At 36.5% G+C, this 18,101-nt stretch overlaps 3 protein-coding genes across 4 annotated transcripts; 1 reads left to right on the top strand and 2 right to left on the bottom strand.

Moving 5' to 3' along the window:
* Window position 1: 1 nt before the first annotated feature.
* Window positions 2–8,700, bottom strand: LOC139821535 (glycerol-3-phosphate dehydrogenase [NAD(+)], cytoplasmic). Of its 2 annotated transcripts, none has more exons than XM_071792627.1 (8): window positions 8,404–8,700; window positions 7,203–7,383; window positions 2,214–2,354; window positions 2,004–2,145; window positions 1,437–1,549; window positions 1,021–1,251; window positions 619–818; window positions 2–186 (listed from the first exon to the last, which is right to left on the bottom strand). In XM_071792627.1, the coding sequence occupies exons 1-8, from the start codon at window positions 8,448–8,450 to the stop codon at window positions 159–161; spliced, it is 1,083 nt and encodes a 360-aa protein (XP_071648728.1). In that variant the 5' UTR covers window positions 8,451–8,700; the 3' UTR covers window positions 2–158. The 2 variants fall into 2 exon arrangements, with proteins under 2 accessions (XP_071648728.1, XP_071648729.1); XM_071792628.1 differs by lacking the exon at window positions 8,404–8,700 and adding an exon at window positions 8,239–8,379.
* Window positions 3,513–7,084, top strand: LOC139821537 (peroxiredoxin-like protein). The gene is made up of 5 exons (XM_071792637.1): window positions 3,513–3,703; window positions 5,950–6,106; window positions 6,267–6,484; window positions 6,595–6,670; window positions 6,817–7,084. Exons 1-5 carry the CDS (start codon window positions 3,621–3,623, stop codon window positions 6,943–6,945), a joined length of 663 nt encoding a protein of 220 aa, XP_071648738.1. The 5' UTR covers window positions 3,513–3,620; the 3' UTR covers window positions 6,946–7,084.
* Window positions 8,701–8,923: 223 nt separating the features above from the next.
* Gpdh1 (Glycerol-3-phosphate dehydrogenase 1) lies at window positions 8,924–17,326 on the bottom strand. The gene is made up of 8 exons (XM_071792620.1): window positions 17,167–17,326; window positions 16,056–16,233; window positions 12,830–12,970; window positions 12,596–12,737; window positions 11,987–12,099; window positions 11,611–11,841; window positions 11,175–11,374; window positions 8,924–9,883 (listed from the first exon to the last, which is right to left on the bottom strand). The coding sequence occupies exons 1-8, from the start codon at window positions 17,199–17,201 to the stop codon at window positions 9,826–9,828; spliced, it is 1,098 nt and encodes a 365-aa protein (XP_071648721.1). The 5' UTR covers window positions 17,202–17,326; the 3' UTR covers window positions 8,924–9,825.
* Between the last annotated feature and the right edge of the window lie 775 nt (window positions 17,327–18,101).

Here is an 18,101-nt window from a genome sequence, read left to right as displayed (position 1 = left end):
ATTTAATTTTATAATTAAAGTAATCTTTATTTACAGCGATAAGATTACAATAGGAGTTCCAATTAAGTATGTACAAGCCTTTGCTGGCTAAATCCTTTCATTCTCGATATCACAGGCTGTTTCTACATTCCACATTGAATTTATGCATTCTGCATGAACTATGCGGTTCCTTCCTCCAATTTCATTCTGAAACATATGGAGAAATCGCTTCACATATTTATAATTATGGTACCCTTGAACGTCTCACCTTTCCTATATATCTTACATAATTATTCACGTGTACAGGATGTAAGGAATGTGAAGAATGTAGATTATCGCAATTTCTATTCGAGAATTTAGCGAGGAGGGGGTCTCAGTACATGAAGAGAGTCTTTGGAGCGAACCTGAAGGAATGGATTCAGTGAAAGTAGCATTTATTTATTAATTGGATGAAATTATGCGGTATTGAATTAATCGGCATTTTTAAGACTTTGTATTGCGGAATTTGTTCTATATTAACCATACTAGGGAGACGTGTATTATATGGAAAAGCTGGATCGTCTGTAATGAGCTTCGTTAAGGGATTATAACGAACGCTACCAGAAACTAAGGTCCCTGAACTCTATGTGGAGATCTTACACATGCTCAGGATGACTGCGGATCTGGTCGATGAGATCCGCCGGTCGCAATTGATCGGTGCAGATGCGATGCACTGCGGTAAATAGTGGGAATTTGTCCATCAGATTGCGCGCCTTCAGCATGTCATGAACCTCGTCCGCTGTTGCCGGTCCTTGCAGCTTCTGTCCGGACAGCATCTCGTCCTCCAACACTTTGATAGTCTGCAACGATATATTACACATTACTTAACATACGAGTTGTTCCACCATTACCGCAGTAATGCGAACTTTCCAGATCAATTTGGATACCAATTGAAAAATTTTTACTCCAAATTGAAGCGAGTTTGCGAAAGTGAGTTTTAATCGCTAAAGTCAATTGCGCGGGTGAACAGAAATCCACAAGGACCCGTTTAGAACCTCTTACCTTGCCAGTCTTGACAAATTGCTCGCAAACTCTGCGATTTCTTCCTCCGTAACAAGTGGTAATCAGATCCGCGACGCCGCAGCTCTCGAAGAACGTGGAGAGCTTGGAACCGCTGTAGAAGGTGTCGACAAACTTGATCATCTCCATCAGTCCTAATCGGATCACCGCGGCCTTCGTGTTGTCACCCAGCCCGAGACCATCCACAAAACCAGCTGCACACGCCACGATGTTCTGTGATCGAAACATAATCAAACCCATGAGCGAAATGAAGTAAAAAGTGATGGAAGTGCATCAGTCATCTAGGACTTGGGTACAATAACAAAACAGCATTGAGAAAATACAAGTACGATTGAAGTATATGCGGTGTCAGTAAGGTAATTCACACATAGGATTTCCTTTGAAAGTGATCTACTTGCTTTCAGAGCCCCGCACACTTCCACGGTCTCGCAATCCTCCACGACGACCACTCGGAAGTTTGGAGTCTGGATGAGGTCTCTCAGCACCGGTGCCAGTCGTTTGTCCTTGCACCCTATTAGTTCATGTGTCTGACTGTTTCATAGTCTTCAAACGATAGGTGGGGGGTACTCTGGTGCAAGAAATTCTCATAATGTTTTTAAGAATTTTTTATATTTTAGATTTATGAAAATTAAAAAAAAATACCTCACATTTCTTTATATCTTATAAGTTTTCTTTGGAAATTATAGAATAAAAGATATTTCAAATATATAAGGAATTCTAAAAAAGATGTAGACTTTCTCAGCATTTTCTAAAGTCTTTCAATTTGTATAAAAAATCTAAGAAACTTTGTAAAAAGTTACAACATTTATACAGAAATTCTGAAAAATTATGTGAAGAATTATAAGAAAATCTTTCACCAGGGTAGCGTTGTAAAATTTACTGCGTAAATTCGAATAAAGTAAAAATAGAGAATCCAGGAAATCCGCGCTGTGTATTCTTGAATGCAAAGTTACGAAAATACTTACCGATCGTAGTTTCGCAGAATTTCTCTTCGGCGACCTCATTGGCCAGATTGGCGCCCATCAGAACGTTGCACTGTATCCTCAAGTTCTTTTCGATGATCTTGGAGATCAACTCGATACTGTTTCCTTCACCTCGACCAAAACCCTTCAATTCAAACTCGCCAACTTAATCTAATGCGTTGGAATAAAGACGAAGTGCTATTTGAAACGTACCTTAATGAGAGAAAGGCCGACTGCAGTTGGTTTTATGTTGTCCAGCAGCGTCGAGCACAGGGTGCGAATAAACTGATGTGGTATAACGAAGATGAGGATGTCGGCATCTTTCGCTGCCTCCGCAACGTCAGGCACGGCGACCTGAAAGAGTATCGAGAAAATTTTACAGAGATTAAATTACCTGCATTTCTAAATTTGTCTCTTTTTAAAATAATTGGATAGATTGTGAAGAGATTAGACAAAAGTTGGAATACATATCTCATCTCTATATGCTGTCAAGAAGTATTGGAGTTTGTTGTACTCCGTAGATGTTATACCCCACTATTTATTTCTTTTACATAATCTTGTTGTTCTTTTGAGCGGAGAAACTCGCAGCGAATATATAAATCGAACAATTATTCTTTTAAATAAACATGAAGAAAGTGGGGAATAAATTATTATTTTCAGATAAATTTGTCTAAAAAGATTTTAGGAAAAAGGCATATTTTAAATCTCATTGAAATATCGAGATTCTCAAAATTGATATGGTAAAGGGACAGCGTCGATATTCATTGAGATATTGCATGCTATGAGGAGGGTTTGAAGCCCGATCGTTTGAAAAAATTTACGAAGACAAAAGATAGACATTTTAAATAAGTTACGATTATGATTACTTTTATATTATAATTGGTCAATTCAACAAAATAGGTATACATTTCATATTGCTTTTTATTTTAGTTACGATAAAGTAAGTTCGCTTTTCTCAGGAACAGAATTTATGGCACGCGACTATATATATATATATATATATATATATATATATAATATAATATATATAAATTTTATTTTATATATACATAATTATCTAGATATATGTATACACACACAATATGAAAATTTGCAAGAAAATGAAAAGATTGATTTGTCATTTCAACTGACTATAGCTAGCTTGAAATCAAAAAGCTTATTTCACCATTACGGTTAAAGATTGCATGAATTCAGATATCGATATCGGATGATAATTATGATGCTCATCTAATAATCATCTAATAATACATTATCATTACGATTACTTTTGATAGGTTTGTTTCTCGGAGTGTCTCTATTTTTTTAAATAACAGATATAGAGATAATAGTCAATCTCATCCGATATCGATATCGAAGAATTATAATGTCTGCTCATCCAAACATCCGGCGTATCAGCAAGATCGGATATGGAGATACGATATCTGATGGGACGTGTTGCATGATTTAACGTTTGCATCATATAGAAACGCCGTATATAAAGCGCATGGACAAGCGTGCGGATAACGTTATAGCTCGCCCAGATCGGCTCTCCACTCATCAGTGCTCGGCAAGCCTTCCATCAAGACAGACGGGATTGTGATTCGAGTAATTCTTCCATAAAACGTTCAAGGACGAGCAATAATGAGGCTTAACACTCTCGTACCGAATTTTAAGGCCGACACCACGCAGGGTCCCATCGATTTTTACGACTGGCAGGGCAATTCGTGAGTCATTATTATATAATATTACATATTACATATATAATAATATTTTAATAAAAGGAATTATATTACGCTCGATAAAAGCAGCATCAGCTAATAAAAGTGACAAATGGCTAATTTTCGAGTAATCAAATAAGGATTTTAAAAAATAGATTAAAGCAAACTTGTTTATTAAAAATTTAAAAGTTACAAGTTTGGTTTAATCTATTCTTTAACATCCTTATTTGATTGCTCGAAAATTGGCCGTCTGTCAATAACATTTTATTTAAATATTATATATATTCATTTAATATGTTTAAATAATAACTACATTAATTCGTAAGAAGCGACATATGTTATATATGACCCCATCCATTTACGTTAATCTTATCTCGTATTCTCTTTTCAATTTTTTTTAATTTTCGATATCTCTCAAGACATGTATACCGTATTGAAAGTATCTACAGCGGAGGAAGAACACAAAAGTCCCCTCCTGCAAAATTTTATCGCAAGTCATGAACTCGTTGCTTTCGTTATGTGGAGTCAAGTTCAATGTAAATGTTCGCTAAATATAGCAAAATATGGTAAGAAAGTGCGAGATAACGCGACATTGCAAAACCAATTGCACGAGCGATCTTATCCGGTTTGTTTTTTCATTATAATTCGCCGGTAAACATGTTCGGTAAATGGTGATTGCGAGGTGGAATCATGTTAGAACCGATGCGAATAGTAAACAGTTGAATTTGCATTTGTCTATTGCGTATTATGCGGTCTGCAGCAAAGTGCGCGGTCCAAGAATAGAGCCTCTCCATCGTGGCAAACATCAGCGACAGGTTGTTGAAGATAACAACCTGTTGGCGACAACTCTTACATCATGGCTAATGGAAACCAAACGGCTATTAATTTACAATTAATTACTTTTGAGATGAGAAGGAAGATATATTTTTCAAGCATAACAAATTATATAATTTTATATATTACTTATTGATGACAACGAAATTTATTTATATGTGAATTATTCGATTGTTACGTAAGAGACTTACCAATAATTTTGTACAAACAATTTTGTTATCAAGATTTTATCCCTTTACATATCAATACGATCGCTAGATTAAATGAATGAGATTATTTGCGTAATAACATAGTGAGCTAATAATTTTTTAGAATGGCTATAAAGAAGAGGAGTAATTACGTATTACGTTATGGTACACTTAAGGGAAAGTATATTCGATATTATTCTTGCGGAACGGTTGTCACGGTAAATACGCCACGGGCTGATCAATATACTATTATTTCGCTTTTATGTGTTTCGCCCAAGATCAAATTTTCCTGGTTTTCGTCTGAACTACGATCCTCTACCGAAGAAAATTGAGCAGCCGTGGTAGTCGTTCAGAGCGGATTATGAGACTTTTACAGTTAGAGTAAAAAGGTGGTGCGACCTTATCCGCACCTGGCGCCCAGACTTTTATGAGAGATTTTGAGTTCTGAATTTTTTAGAGTGCTCGAGCGACAGATCAAATTTTATATCGCCCTGCAGCCGCGTATTTCAGCCGGTGGCTGTAAACGGCCGTCGTCGCAAATAATTTGGTCGTAAATAATGAATTATTGTAAGCGTGACGCGCATGAATTGCAAACCTTCGTCCGACAACTCGCATTGAAGAGTCGAAGGACGACCGTGAGCTGAAATAAATGTATATTGCAACAACGGGGTCTACCCTTGGCACGATACCAAAGCGAGCGCTCGACTATATTAAGTGCTCGCAGTTGAAAGTGTCGCACTTTGAATCAGAGTAATCTTGTGACCGGTTATATCATTGTATTTCTGATAAGTGCCGTAACAGGAGCGATTACGACACGTGTCAACGGGAATTCACGCACTTGACTGATATCGCCCAAAATTTTGGTATTGAAATCATGTAGAATTAATTTCAATCAAATTTTGCTTTTATATCATATTTGAATCAATTTTGGAGTTTTAAAAAAATAAATTTAATGTTTTGTTTATGTCATAAATGTGTTTTTTAAATATATTTTTAATTATATTTTAATTTAAGAGAATATTATATAGATATATATAAAATATGTGCAATTTATATATAGACATATAACACTACAGTGTTAATTGTAAGTTATATATTTTTTATATAATTATATACATTAAAATATAAAATTATAACTTGATATTTAATGTATGTAATTATCATATAATTTAAAACTTTTATAATCAATTTTTTAATATATCTGATCTGATTGACGTTTATTCTTTGCAGATGGGTGGTCATATTCTCTCACCCTGCGGACTTTACCCCCGTGTGCACCACCGAACTGGGTCGCATTGCGGTGCATCAGCCGTTCTTCGAAAAGCGTAACACCAAGTTGCTGGCTCATTCCGTCGACAAGCTCAAGGACCACGTGGACTGGGTTAATGTAGGCATCATTTAATATCCTACATTCGATGTCATTCGTTCATCTTCAAAATTCTTACGCACTTCTATTTCTTTTTTTTTACACAATTTTCGAACTAATTCTGGTTAGTCTTGTTTGTAATCGATTTTTTAAATGTAATTCCTAATTTTCATCGTCGCAGGACATCAAGTCGTACTGCAAAGACATTCCCGGCGCTTTCCCGTATCCCATAATCGCTGATCCCGACCGCAAGCTCGCCGTGCAACTGGACATGATCGACGAGCAGAGCAAGGACGATCCGGAAACCGCTCAGACCGTTCGATCACTGTACATCGTCAGTCCGGATCATCGCCTGCGACTTTCCATGCAATATCCGACCTCCACTGGGCGTAATGTCGAGTAAGTTGATTGAATGCTGCGCATCTGATACGGTTCAAACATTTTGCGCTCATGTATCGAGCATGTGCTATTTAAGTTCGTTATATTAATCAATGTTATTATCGTTTCAGCGAAATATTGCGTGTGATCGATTCGCTGCAGCTCGTCGACAGAAGGCCGGAAATAGCAACTCCCGCCAACTGGGTGGTGAGTCTCATCTTTCCCTTTCGTTGCGTGCCGTTTGCGATAGTATCTATCTTCAATTGTGACGACAAATTACATTAACTTAATTCAATAACGACTGCGAAATGATGGATTTTTTTTCTGATTTAATTATGCGAATGCTATTGCAGCCCGGTGAGAAAGTGATGATCCTGCCGACAGTGAAAGAGGAGGATATCCCGAAACTGTTCCCAGAAGGAGTCGACCGCGTATCCATGCCGTCCGGAAAGGTCTACGTCCGCACTACCACTAATTACTAATTATAAAAACGTTTTTGCTACATGTTTCTACTCGCTTCATCCGAATAGCTTTAGTTCAGCGCCTTAAAGCAAGTCTATGCTTTTGGAAGAAGATTGTAGTACGACAAACTTTTCTCTAATAAAAATTTTACTCGGCAACTACGACGAATTATTAATTATGCCCGTAAATATATTTATTTAAAAAAAATTGCTGATTTTGCAATTGATATCGAACATCGATTGTAAATAAAAAGGATAATAATATTCGAGATACTTGCCACATTTTCTGGAATTTTGTGACCGGGCAGATATTTAACGTTCTCGTGGATGGTGTTGATTATGTTGGTCAATTTTTCGTTGTTGATGATCTCCTCGTATACGTACATTGTCACTCGAGTCTCAAATATGTTGTTGTACTTCATGACATTCGCCCCGACGATCTTCGCGATCGCCGAGCCCCTGGAACGATTTATCGCATGTCATAAAAAGATTCTTTGCACAAATAATATGTTGCTTTCAATTAATATGTCGGTTAATAATAATAAATAAATAATATATAATATATAACACAATATTATATAAAAATATACTAAATGGACATGATCGAATGAACTAAAAACTAAATTAATACATATACAATAAATAATTATATATACTCATTCATATTTCACATATTTTATATATTTATATAATTATGTATTTTATATATATACTTTTATGGTTATTAACTATGGTAAAAAATTTGAAATTAACTATAGATATACATATAATCGCAAATTTGCTTTATTAAATTGATGCAGTTGCATATTATGAGCCTTCAAAATTACATGATGATGCGCCGAGTTAATTTTGGAACAATCGGCCGTCAAAGCCGACAACACAATTGCATTGCGACGCGTTTATCACCGCAAACTAAATCAAATGAAATTGTAGTTTAGCCTATCATTGATTTTCAAAATTGGTTTCAACCTTAAGGTAAAATATATTTTTTTTTACTTTTTATTACGATATAAAAAACGAATATCTATACATATAGGCCTTTTTTAATAATAAAATATTATTTTATCATTACAAAAATAATTTAAAAAACTTTTACAAAAAAATATTTTATATTGTTATAATATGTGATTATTACTCATTCAATCTTTAGTATTATATTAATTAACACTGCAATTTCATTGAATATTAATTAGTTTATAATTTATTGATAATTTTTCGACATTAAGTATCAAAAGGCTCTTCCGAATTTTTCTTTTACTATAAATTTATTTTCTAGCGATTATTTAACACTAGTTTACGATTATATAAACTTACCTGAAGAAGATATATAGCTTTCATCTCTGAATGGAAGCACTCCAACAAATATTAGACACATGCAGTCCAATGAATCAATACAAGACAGGAGAGAAAAAGAAGAAAGCGGGGAAAAACGCACGCAACTAATTCCTAATTAATTAGCCTTGGCACAAGGAAAATTACCAATTGCCGCTGCCGACGATGCATACTCTTTTCTTCGCATCTGGCATCTCTCGTCTCTTTTAATTCTCTTTTCCTGATGACAAATAATGGTAATCCCGATCGACGGCCGATCAATCGCGAGGCTCGACTGACCGACTGACTTAAAAGCCCGCTGACGGCTGACCTTAGCGGCGATTGTGAATTATTTTCTTAGCGGCTTGCGCGCAAGCTCTGGACCAGGGCCAGCCGATGAGATGAGAACGAGTGCTGCAACGACGAAGCGTCACGACGAAATTAGCAACCCACTGATAATCGCGTTAATGAGTTAAGGTCGCGTATTTAAACTTGACCCTTGACGGCGCGTCCGTCTGTTCGATTTTATATTTAACAGACAACAAAGAGCGCAACGTTCTTTGAATCTAGTACTTGTCGAGCTTTTGACAAAAGACAAAACTTTCCGAGTACGATAACATTTCTACGAGTGGAATACATAAAAAAGTATAAGGAATAAAGCGATCGCTTAATAAATATGATCAGCATACCTATTCTATTGGATATAATTAAATATTTAAGATATTTTTACATGTCAATTAATAAATGTCTACAAATTTTTACTTTTGTATGTCTACTCGAAGTTTGAAGGAGGTTTGAAGATTAGGAATACGAGAGTCGAGAGAAAAGAGAGAACATAAGCAGTTCGAGTGTTTACAAATTGCTTAATTCTCTTTGTTGAAATAATTATCGATTACAAATCTAATATTGATTACAATTACAATGATCGCATTCTATTATTCATTATGCGGAACATTATAGCTCTTATGATATAAAAAAACGAGTATGATTCCTTATAAAGAAACGCCTGATTATCTTATCGATATTTACTGAAATTATTAATGGGAAACTCTAAGGAATGATTCTTATATATATACGCAGTAAGATAAAATCTTTCAAAAAGTTTTGCCATGCGTGAAAGAGTAATCAGTAACCACAATGAGATGAATTATTTCATGACCTATAAACTATCACAGTTTACACATACGCAAGTCCATAAACTATCACAGTTGCATCGAACATCGTTTGAATACATTGATCATCTCGTGAAAGAGCCTCCTGTTTCGAACTCGCTCATCTTACTTGTTTGCTACTCGAACGTTTCTTAAGTTTCTTACGTAAAAATGAGCTTTCCGGGTTCAATAACGTCTCTGCAAACGTAATATATAAAAAAAAACATATTAAACAATTATTACGTTAATATTGGAATTATGGCAATCATTATCAACGTAACAGGAATCCCGACTCCAGCTTAACAACTAATGCTTCACTTTGGTTTAACACCGACGAATTAATTCAATGTATCACTGAACTAGCACGCTTTCATACGATCTAAGTCGTTGGCGTTTCAATGGCGACCAGTCCTCCCTCGAGGAACGACGCTCGGCATCCTCAAAGACGGCACTTGGGCGACTTGAGCGTCATCGACGACGGCGAGGCTTCCTCGTCCCTAAATACGGAGTGAATGCGAATTAACCCCTTCAGGCCGACATATTTCCCGCAATATTTTATCGTCAGCCCAAAAAATAGCTTTCGCATCAGCTAACTAATGGACGAATACGACGAGTATAACACAGTGTTAAAAAAATATGTGAACAATCTTTAATTAAATAGTATATATATACAGTCAACATATATACTCATATACATAAAATACGTTAAAGCACACTGTATGTCTTTATGTATTTTGTTTTCTTTAAATAATCTCAATGCCAAAATCACTCCTGAAGTTCATCGAAATGGTTCAATAATATCTTACATGTAATTTCATTAGGAAAAAGTCAAATAGGATCTCGAGTTTGATCATGCATGAACGAAAGGAGACTTTAAGATTCTAGGAAAAACAAGGGACAGAAGAGCTATTCTTTTTATCAACAAACAATTAGTTATATTTGTTCTCTCTCAGTTTACATAACGGAATTCATTCGTCGGCAACGCATACAACAATCAACGATTGGGAGGATCTATAGATCTAATTCATCTACTCGATTAAAACGTTGAATAAAATCTCTGTCACGATAAAATATATATGTACATATATTCATATTGTAAAATGTAACAATTTATTTATCGATCGCGTTCAACGCGATACGGGAATTTTATTACTAAATTATTCGAGCATTTTGAACTTATGATTTTTAGAGCCCTTAGATCCGTAAGAAACCGATGTATAAGATCGTGGAATCACAAAATCAAAATTTAAGCAATTTGTACTAAAAACGAATGAAAACTTCATTAAAATTTTAAATCATAAAGTCATTCTTGAAATTATAAATCCGTGAAATTTTATATTCATAGAATCGTGTTTGCGTGTATCTGAAAATTTGGAATCCTGATTTTATAAAATTTAGAGATTCATGAAACCTTGGAACCATTGAAATTTTGAACAATGTAATAAATTTGTAGTAAGATTTTGCAGTCAGAACACGATTAGACTTGGTTCAAGATTGGCACAGGTTCCATATATTGCGTTATCAAGTCTCTGCTAATTTATCTTATCAGTGAGTTTTTCACTTTACAGTGTTTTGAAATAATTCTCTTTGGAATTGCAGAATGTTGGATACTTGAAACTCTAAGCAATTTATGTTTTTGAAGTTTTCAATCTGTAAAATTTTGGGCTTTTTTAAAAGCAGATTAATTAAATTCTCAATGATAAAGAGTCCATAGATCTAAGAGCGGGCTAATTTTCTCTATTTTACGTTAGTGAATCACCTTTAAAATGATAACAATTATGAGCTTACATGTGTTCCGGATGGCTGCGTATGCAGTCGATTAAGTCCGTCGGTTTTAGCTCACCAACGCAAATCCGATGAATTGCTGTGAATAATGGAAACCTATTTTCCATGTTTTTAGATTTCAGCGTGTAATTGACCTCTTCGGCGGTGACCGGGCCCTGCAGCTTCTGCCCGTTCAGCATCTCCTTCTCCAGTGTCTCGATCGACTGCAAATCATAATCATTGCGTTATTATACGACACAATTTGTAAATACGAAGTCATATGTATGAATACGTTATATCAAGTTGTTGAAATATTGTATTCTGGAAAACTTCTCCAACAGATGCTTAATATACAACCTAATATATATAATATAAAAATTCCGCCAGAATGAGCCAGATTGCAAAATTGATCAAGATGGTGCATGCTCATGTCAAGCTCGACACATCCTGTATTACTGACCTTGCCAGACTTGACGAAGGCCTCTGAGACCTTCCTATTGCGCCCACCGTAGCACGTTGTGATCAGATCGGCCACTCCGCAGCTCTCGAAGAAGGTCGCCAATTTCCCACCCGGGAAGAATACGTCGACAAACTTGATCATTTCCATGAGGCCCAGCCTGATCACCGCGGCCTTTGTATTGTCACCTAGACCCAGCCCGTCGACGAAACCAGCGCCGCAGGCAACTATGTTCTATAAAACGTTAATACAAATATGCATATCAACGTATTATCTAAATCTTATTACAATCAAAAAAGAATAAAGAGTCATCATAAAATTAATTAAATTTGATATAAATATTAAAATTAGGTTAACAAGAAGAAATAGTCATTCTCACTTTCAGCGCTCCGCAACACTCCACAGAATCCACATCCTCGACGACTACTACCCTGAAATACGATGTCTGGATCAAGTTGCGAAGTACCGGCGCCATCACTTTGTCCTTGCAGCCTGTAAATGCCAATCTGAATTGCAGAGCTTATTTCATTAGCAAACCACTTTAAATTTATGTACTTGAGAAACAGGAGTTATACGCGATTCACATCAAGTTTTCTACAGCTTGATAACGTGCTTTATAATCTCCACTTTTGATTTAAAACTGTACGCTAAGTGAGCTCTTTAATTGAAAACTGCATTAAACCCCGCGTCGCATTTGAGCGCTGTGAATCATAAATGTTAATGAGGCATGAAGCAGAATAAGATTGACACAAGAACCGGATCAATAAAATACAAGATAGCTAAGATCAGCGAAACGCTTTTTATTAATCAATTAAACTCATTACGCGATCCAATGTTGTAAGAAACAACTATGCTGTCGCAAAACATTATTGCCGCAAAGGTAACACTATCTAACGTAATATCTTTTAAAATGTTGCTTATTTATCGCGATTAAACTGATATCTCTCAAATAGTTAAGTATAAGATCGGGATTTTAATTCCCCCTCACCAATGGTGGTCTCGCAGAACATCTCGTTAGCCACCTCGGAAGCCAAGTTAGCGCCCATCAGCACTGAGATTGGGATTTGCAATTGTTTCGAAATAATGTGAGAGATAAGTTCGATGCCGCCACCCTCCTTCTTGTCGAAGCCCTACAAAGAATATTCCGAATATGTAGATTGAAGAATCTACACGCAATATTTTCGAAAAATTGTAAACGGGAGATCGAGATGTTAAGATGTACCTTGATCAGCGACAACCCAACGGCGGTGGGCTTGATCTTCCCCTGCAAGGTGCTGCATATCCTTTGGATGAACTGATGCGGGACCACGAATATAAGTATGTCCGCGTCCTTCGCAGCCTCCACCACGTCTGGGATCGCAATCTGAAACAAATTGACACTTAAGTGACTGAATCCTGGAGTAAGAATGGAAATAAGTGAAACCAAAAAGTTGCTTTGAGTTCGTATAAATTTGGCTTAAATAAATAAAGATGTCAAATAATAGAATTTCTAAAAAAAGGGGGAATTTGAATGGATTCTTCCAGAAAGGAAAAAAGGAAGACTTCTGAAACTTTAGAAGAATATCGAGAAGTGTAAAAAAATCGCTAAAGATTGAGAAGACAAAATTTACGATCAGAAGACGACAGTGTTGAGACGATATGTACTGTTTAAAAGAATGTCGCAATTCATCGGCGAGGCGTTTTCCGCTCGCTTTAATCTCCGGTGATAAGTAAAAACAATTATACGTAGAAAATAACGCGTCCTTGAATATCGCTCCATCGAATCGGTATGATACAAAAAATTACCGGAAAATACGACGAGCATCATTTCCATTTGTTTCGCTACTTTTTATGTGTTTAAAATAGAATTTTTATCGCAAATTCTTTAAGCGATTTAGAATAGATGTCCGAGAATTGGAATAAACGATCGGAAATAAGCTAGGAGAAAAATAGATTGATAAAGTATTTTTCAAAGTCCATATTTCGTGAATGGCATTGCGTAATATTAAAAATCGAGGCGATGCTATGAACAATTTTGGTAAAACAAGAAGAGGACTTTTAATTTTACAACTTCACGAAATAGTGCTTGAATTCCCCCCTTTCAAAACTACTAAATATGATTAAGTGAATCTCGCAGCGGAATTTTTTGTATTTTTGAACGTCGAACTCTCGATAAAAATCGCAAAAATATCTAGAACTTTAAACTTTACACTTTTGAGACTTTCGATGTATCCTAAGTTCTTAGATCTTCACTCTGCGATTCTCGGCTCGAGATTGTTGTGTTTCTCTTTTGCCTCTGAACTTCGGACATCTGGATATCTGTCTCGGTTTCCTTAGAAGTATGAGATGTGAAAGCCGCGCATAGCTAATGACAAACCGGTTTAAAGATGCAAATTATCTTTGTAGCTTGTTTTCGTTCAATATGCCCAAAGTATTTCGAAAGAAGGTGATATCGACGATATAACCATAAGTGCAATGCAACTAAAATAAAAAGTGATGTAACGATCAATGACGTGCAAATACTGTATATTTCGAGGTAAAAAAATCACTGATGAATTCTGTTTTGATCGGGTTCATTAGCCATGTATCCGTTGTCGTCGTTCTCTTTTTGTCCGAACGCACGTATTTTCTTCTTAAGCCTAATAAAACTGAATAAACATTAAGTTTGTTAACATGAATAAAATGAAATTACTGTCTGGTAAAATTTTTTGGTGTCTTGCTCAAAATTTTCAGATATCTCCAAATTTATGTCAATTTCGTCTATCACAATATCAGCCGAGAAACAGCTCCAAATTAACTGAAATAACGTGCTGTTGAAAAAATAGCAACACGGGACATCCTTTACGTGTTTCTCCAGTAAAATCAGATGGAAATGCATTCCAAGTTGATCCCTTCCCCGCCTTTGTTTCAACGCGTTCTAGCTTATTGTTAGTCGATCGCGCCTATAGAATTACGTCTTCGAAGGATGAATGTTTCATAAAGACGTGCTATTCTTAGCCGAGGCTTTGTACACGTGCAGCGATTCTTACGGAGAAGAGGGGGAATATTCTCACGAGATATATGGCCAAGAGCGCAGTTTCATAAAATCCCATAGTGAATCACATTACAACTTAATCATCCTAATATTATCCTCTTAATTATTTCTGTCAAACGAAGCTGAAAGTAACGATTTCAAAAAAAAAAAAGAAATAGAAGAAACTAAGAAAAAAGAAGAAAAGTACAAGATCTTGATAAACGCGAGAAATAGTCGGGAGAACGTTCGTGATTGTGACAACGGAGGATGCGGTAGATAAGATGTGCAGTAAATCAATATACGACTGTTTTGATCGCGGTCAGAGTACACGGCGATTAAAGTTCAAAATCGGCGAACGCGTGTCAGTGTTCGTAGTATGATAACGATTACTGGACTCGGGCCGGTCGCTTATCTGTTTCCCTTCTCTCATTCGAGGCACGGCAGAAACTAAAAACAGATATCAGATATCTTCAAGGAGAACAATAATTCCCGGCGACTTCGAACTTGGAATTTGGAATTTCTGTATCACAGAATCAAATCAGATGACAAATAGTACTTAAATAATAATAATAATAATGATAATATTTAAATAACAACTTTGGGCAAAAACTGATAAGTGCCCAGACAGTCAAAAATAAATTTTGCAAAGTGTCCACTGCAAACTTTGCTGGCAGAATGCCAGCGGAAATGTAATAAAATCTGCCAACGTAATATTATGACAATTTAATCACAGAAACCATGTGGAATCTGCCGTTTCGTAATGGTTACATTCCGTAAATGATATATCTCACTTGAATTACGTAACGACGGATTCTGTTCGGTTTCTGTTGGCAATCTGCTGCCACATTATATCGGTAGACTCTCTACTGATAGAACACGAGCTTAGTGCGGACACACCTAATGCCAATGTGCCGTGATATTCTGCTCGAATCTGCCAGCATACTGCTAATATTTTGCTTATTGAGTCCTACATCATTTGTCACGACTAATGTATACGACTAATCTTTGCGACAATTGGTACAGGATAAAAAATTTCTAGAGACTTTCTCCCAAGAGTCTATCAGTACATCCGGTAAAGTCGTTGTGCCTAAATATAGTGTAGAATAAAGCTTAAAAATGTGAAGAATGTAAAAACGTGATAAGTTTCCACAGGTCGTTTACCCTCGTCACAGTCATTAACTGGAGCTATCAAAATTCATTTTAAAACCTTTATGAAGGATAAACTAATCATCCAATAAAAAATGACATAAATATAGCTAAATAATAGATATAAAGTAAAAATTGTTGTTATTCGCAACATGATATCTCCGAGTATACGGATTATTGGACAATATTTTATCGTTATATGTGCTTATAATGATAGTGAAAATTTTATCGCGATGAGACATAAACAACCCGCAATGGACAAACAATGTTAAAGAGTCGCGGTTAGAGTGTTGTCTCAGTTTCGTCTTACCACGTTCTCAGGGATCTTATGTCCCGGAAGATACTTGACGTTCTCGTGCGTCTGATTGATGATCTCCGTCAGCTTCTTGCCGTCGATAATCTCCTCGTAAACATACATAGTAACACGATCGGCGAAGCTGCTCTGATTCTTCGCATTCGCGCCGACTATCTTCGCGATGGCCGAGCCCCTGTGAATTTTTAATTGCGATTAGCATTCCAATTAACTTTTCGTGTATCACAGTCGAATTGTTATGCGTGAGATAAGCGAAATGAGAAAACGCTCTTAATTTACATATCGGTCGAGCTTCGACTTGGAGTCTTGCGCCTCTATTCTAATATATTTTGATTAATACTAGAACTACCAACGATTAATTTTATTATCTAAATTTACTATACATATACATACACACACACACATAATATTTATAGTATTTATATATGTATTCTACTGTTTAAATATATTATATATATATTTAAATATATTTAGTGGAATAATTTAATACATATATTTTTTTAAGAGATAAAGGAAAATTAATCAATTTAATCGCTTACATATTGCAAAAGCCACGGAAAATCTCAAAAATGTATCGTTATATAATTGCAATTTCTCTAGAAATTTACTTTAAAAAGTCATTTTGACTGGTTCGGTAGTTCTAGCGTCAATTTTTATATCTCGCGAGATACAGCTCACACGACTCATTTCTTCCGATACTACCATAATGTTTATAATTAATTTCCTGAGCACTCGCGCGTGCGAAGAAGCCCGCGCCAGAACGATGAGTTTTCCCGCTCGGCACGTGATTAACGATCGGAATGGACATCAGCCGTGCTACAAACTAACGCGGATTCCGTTTCCGCGTTCGCGAGACATTCCTCCCGTCGTCGCGTCGGCACGAAAAGGCGCCTCGGCGACGGAGAACGGAGATCGGAGCACGCGCGTGATAAACAACAATTATAGCGTACGCATGCAACGTTCGCATGTGCGCGAAGGGCACGTGCGAATCGATCACCGTGCCCCGTCCCGTCGACGATTCCTCCCGACGAGGACGCCGGACTCTGGAGCGCCCGACCGAATGTCGCCATCCCCGAGGAGTTCCGTTCCACCTCCCTCCCGGACTCACCAGTTGCCGGAGCCGATGATGCACACGGATGCCATGGTGTTTTTGAGAACACGCTTCGACGCGGGCGAGGAGACGAGGTGGAGACCGAGCGTGGAGACGCGAGAACCACCGCTTCGTCCGGACGCCGATGTGCGACTGGAGTTGGAGCGGCCGCCGCGCCGCCGAGGGGCCCGGAGACGGGGGACCGACCGAGCGACGCGGCCGACGCGTGCGTCATGCCGCACGCCAATCGAAGTCCAGCTTGATAAGAATGTATCTTCGGGCCGGGTGGGAGGACCGCGGGGAGAGCCCGCGTGCTGGAAGAAGGGAAGATGTAGCGATAATTTTGAAACTCGGAATCGTTCTGGTTGATGAAAGATTGAGATTACCATGAGTTTTTTCATAATTTTTTTCATCGTAACTATTATACTCAGTTTTATTGAAATATGAAAGAAGTTACGGAAACTTCCCGTTCCTATTTAACCCGCACTCTTTTTATTATCTATTTTTGTTGAATTTAAAACTTTTACATATTTATTAGAATTGTATACGAATTTATAATTTACATTATAATTTTTTGATGTTTATAATTGTGTACTTATATAATTGTAAATTTTAAATTATGCTACAAATTTATATTTAAAAAAATTACAATTTATTTTTTATGAATCGACATCTTGATTTAACATGTTAAATGATTTAGAATTGGTTGTAAAATTTAGAAGTTTGGGTCCGATTTTCTTATAAATCTTCATTAATGATTCTCACTGAACGTCCCCCAAAAAGTTTTATTGTCACAATTTATTTCTTGATTAGTCATATATTAATTTTATTCAGTTTTAACGTTCTGTTTAACTCTAACGTTTCCCATCTCTTTGTAAATCTTCAATCAATAACGGCTTTCTATGCGTGTCTCAAAAAGTTCAATTATCAATTCGTCGCTCGATTAATCTTGT

This window comes from Temnothorax longispinosus, chromosome 11 (genome assembly GCF_030848805.1).
Source record: "Temnothorax longispinosus isolate EJ_2023e chromosome 11, Tlon_JGU_v1, whole genome shotgun sequence".
NCBI lineage: Eukaryota > Metazoa > Arthropoda > Insecta > Hymenoptera > Formicidae > Temnothorax > Temnothorax longispinosus.
Note: the sequence above shows the minus strand (reverse complement) of the source record. Positions and strands in the feature narration are given on the sequence as shown.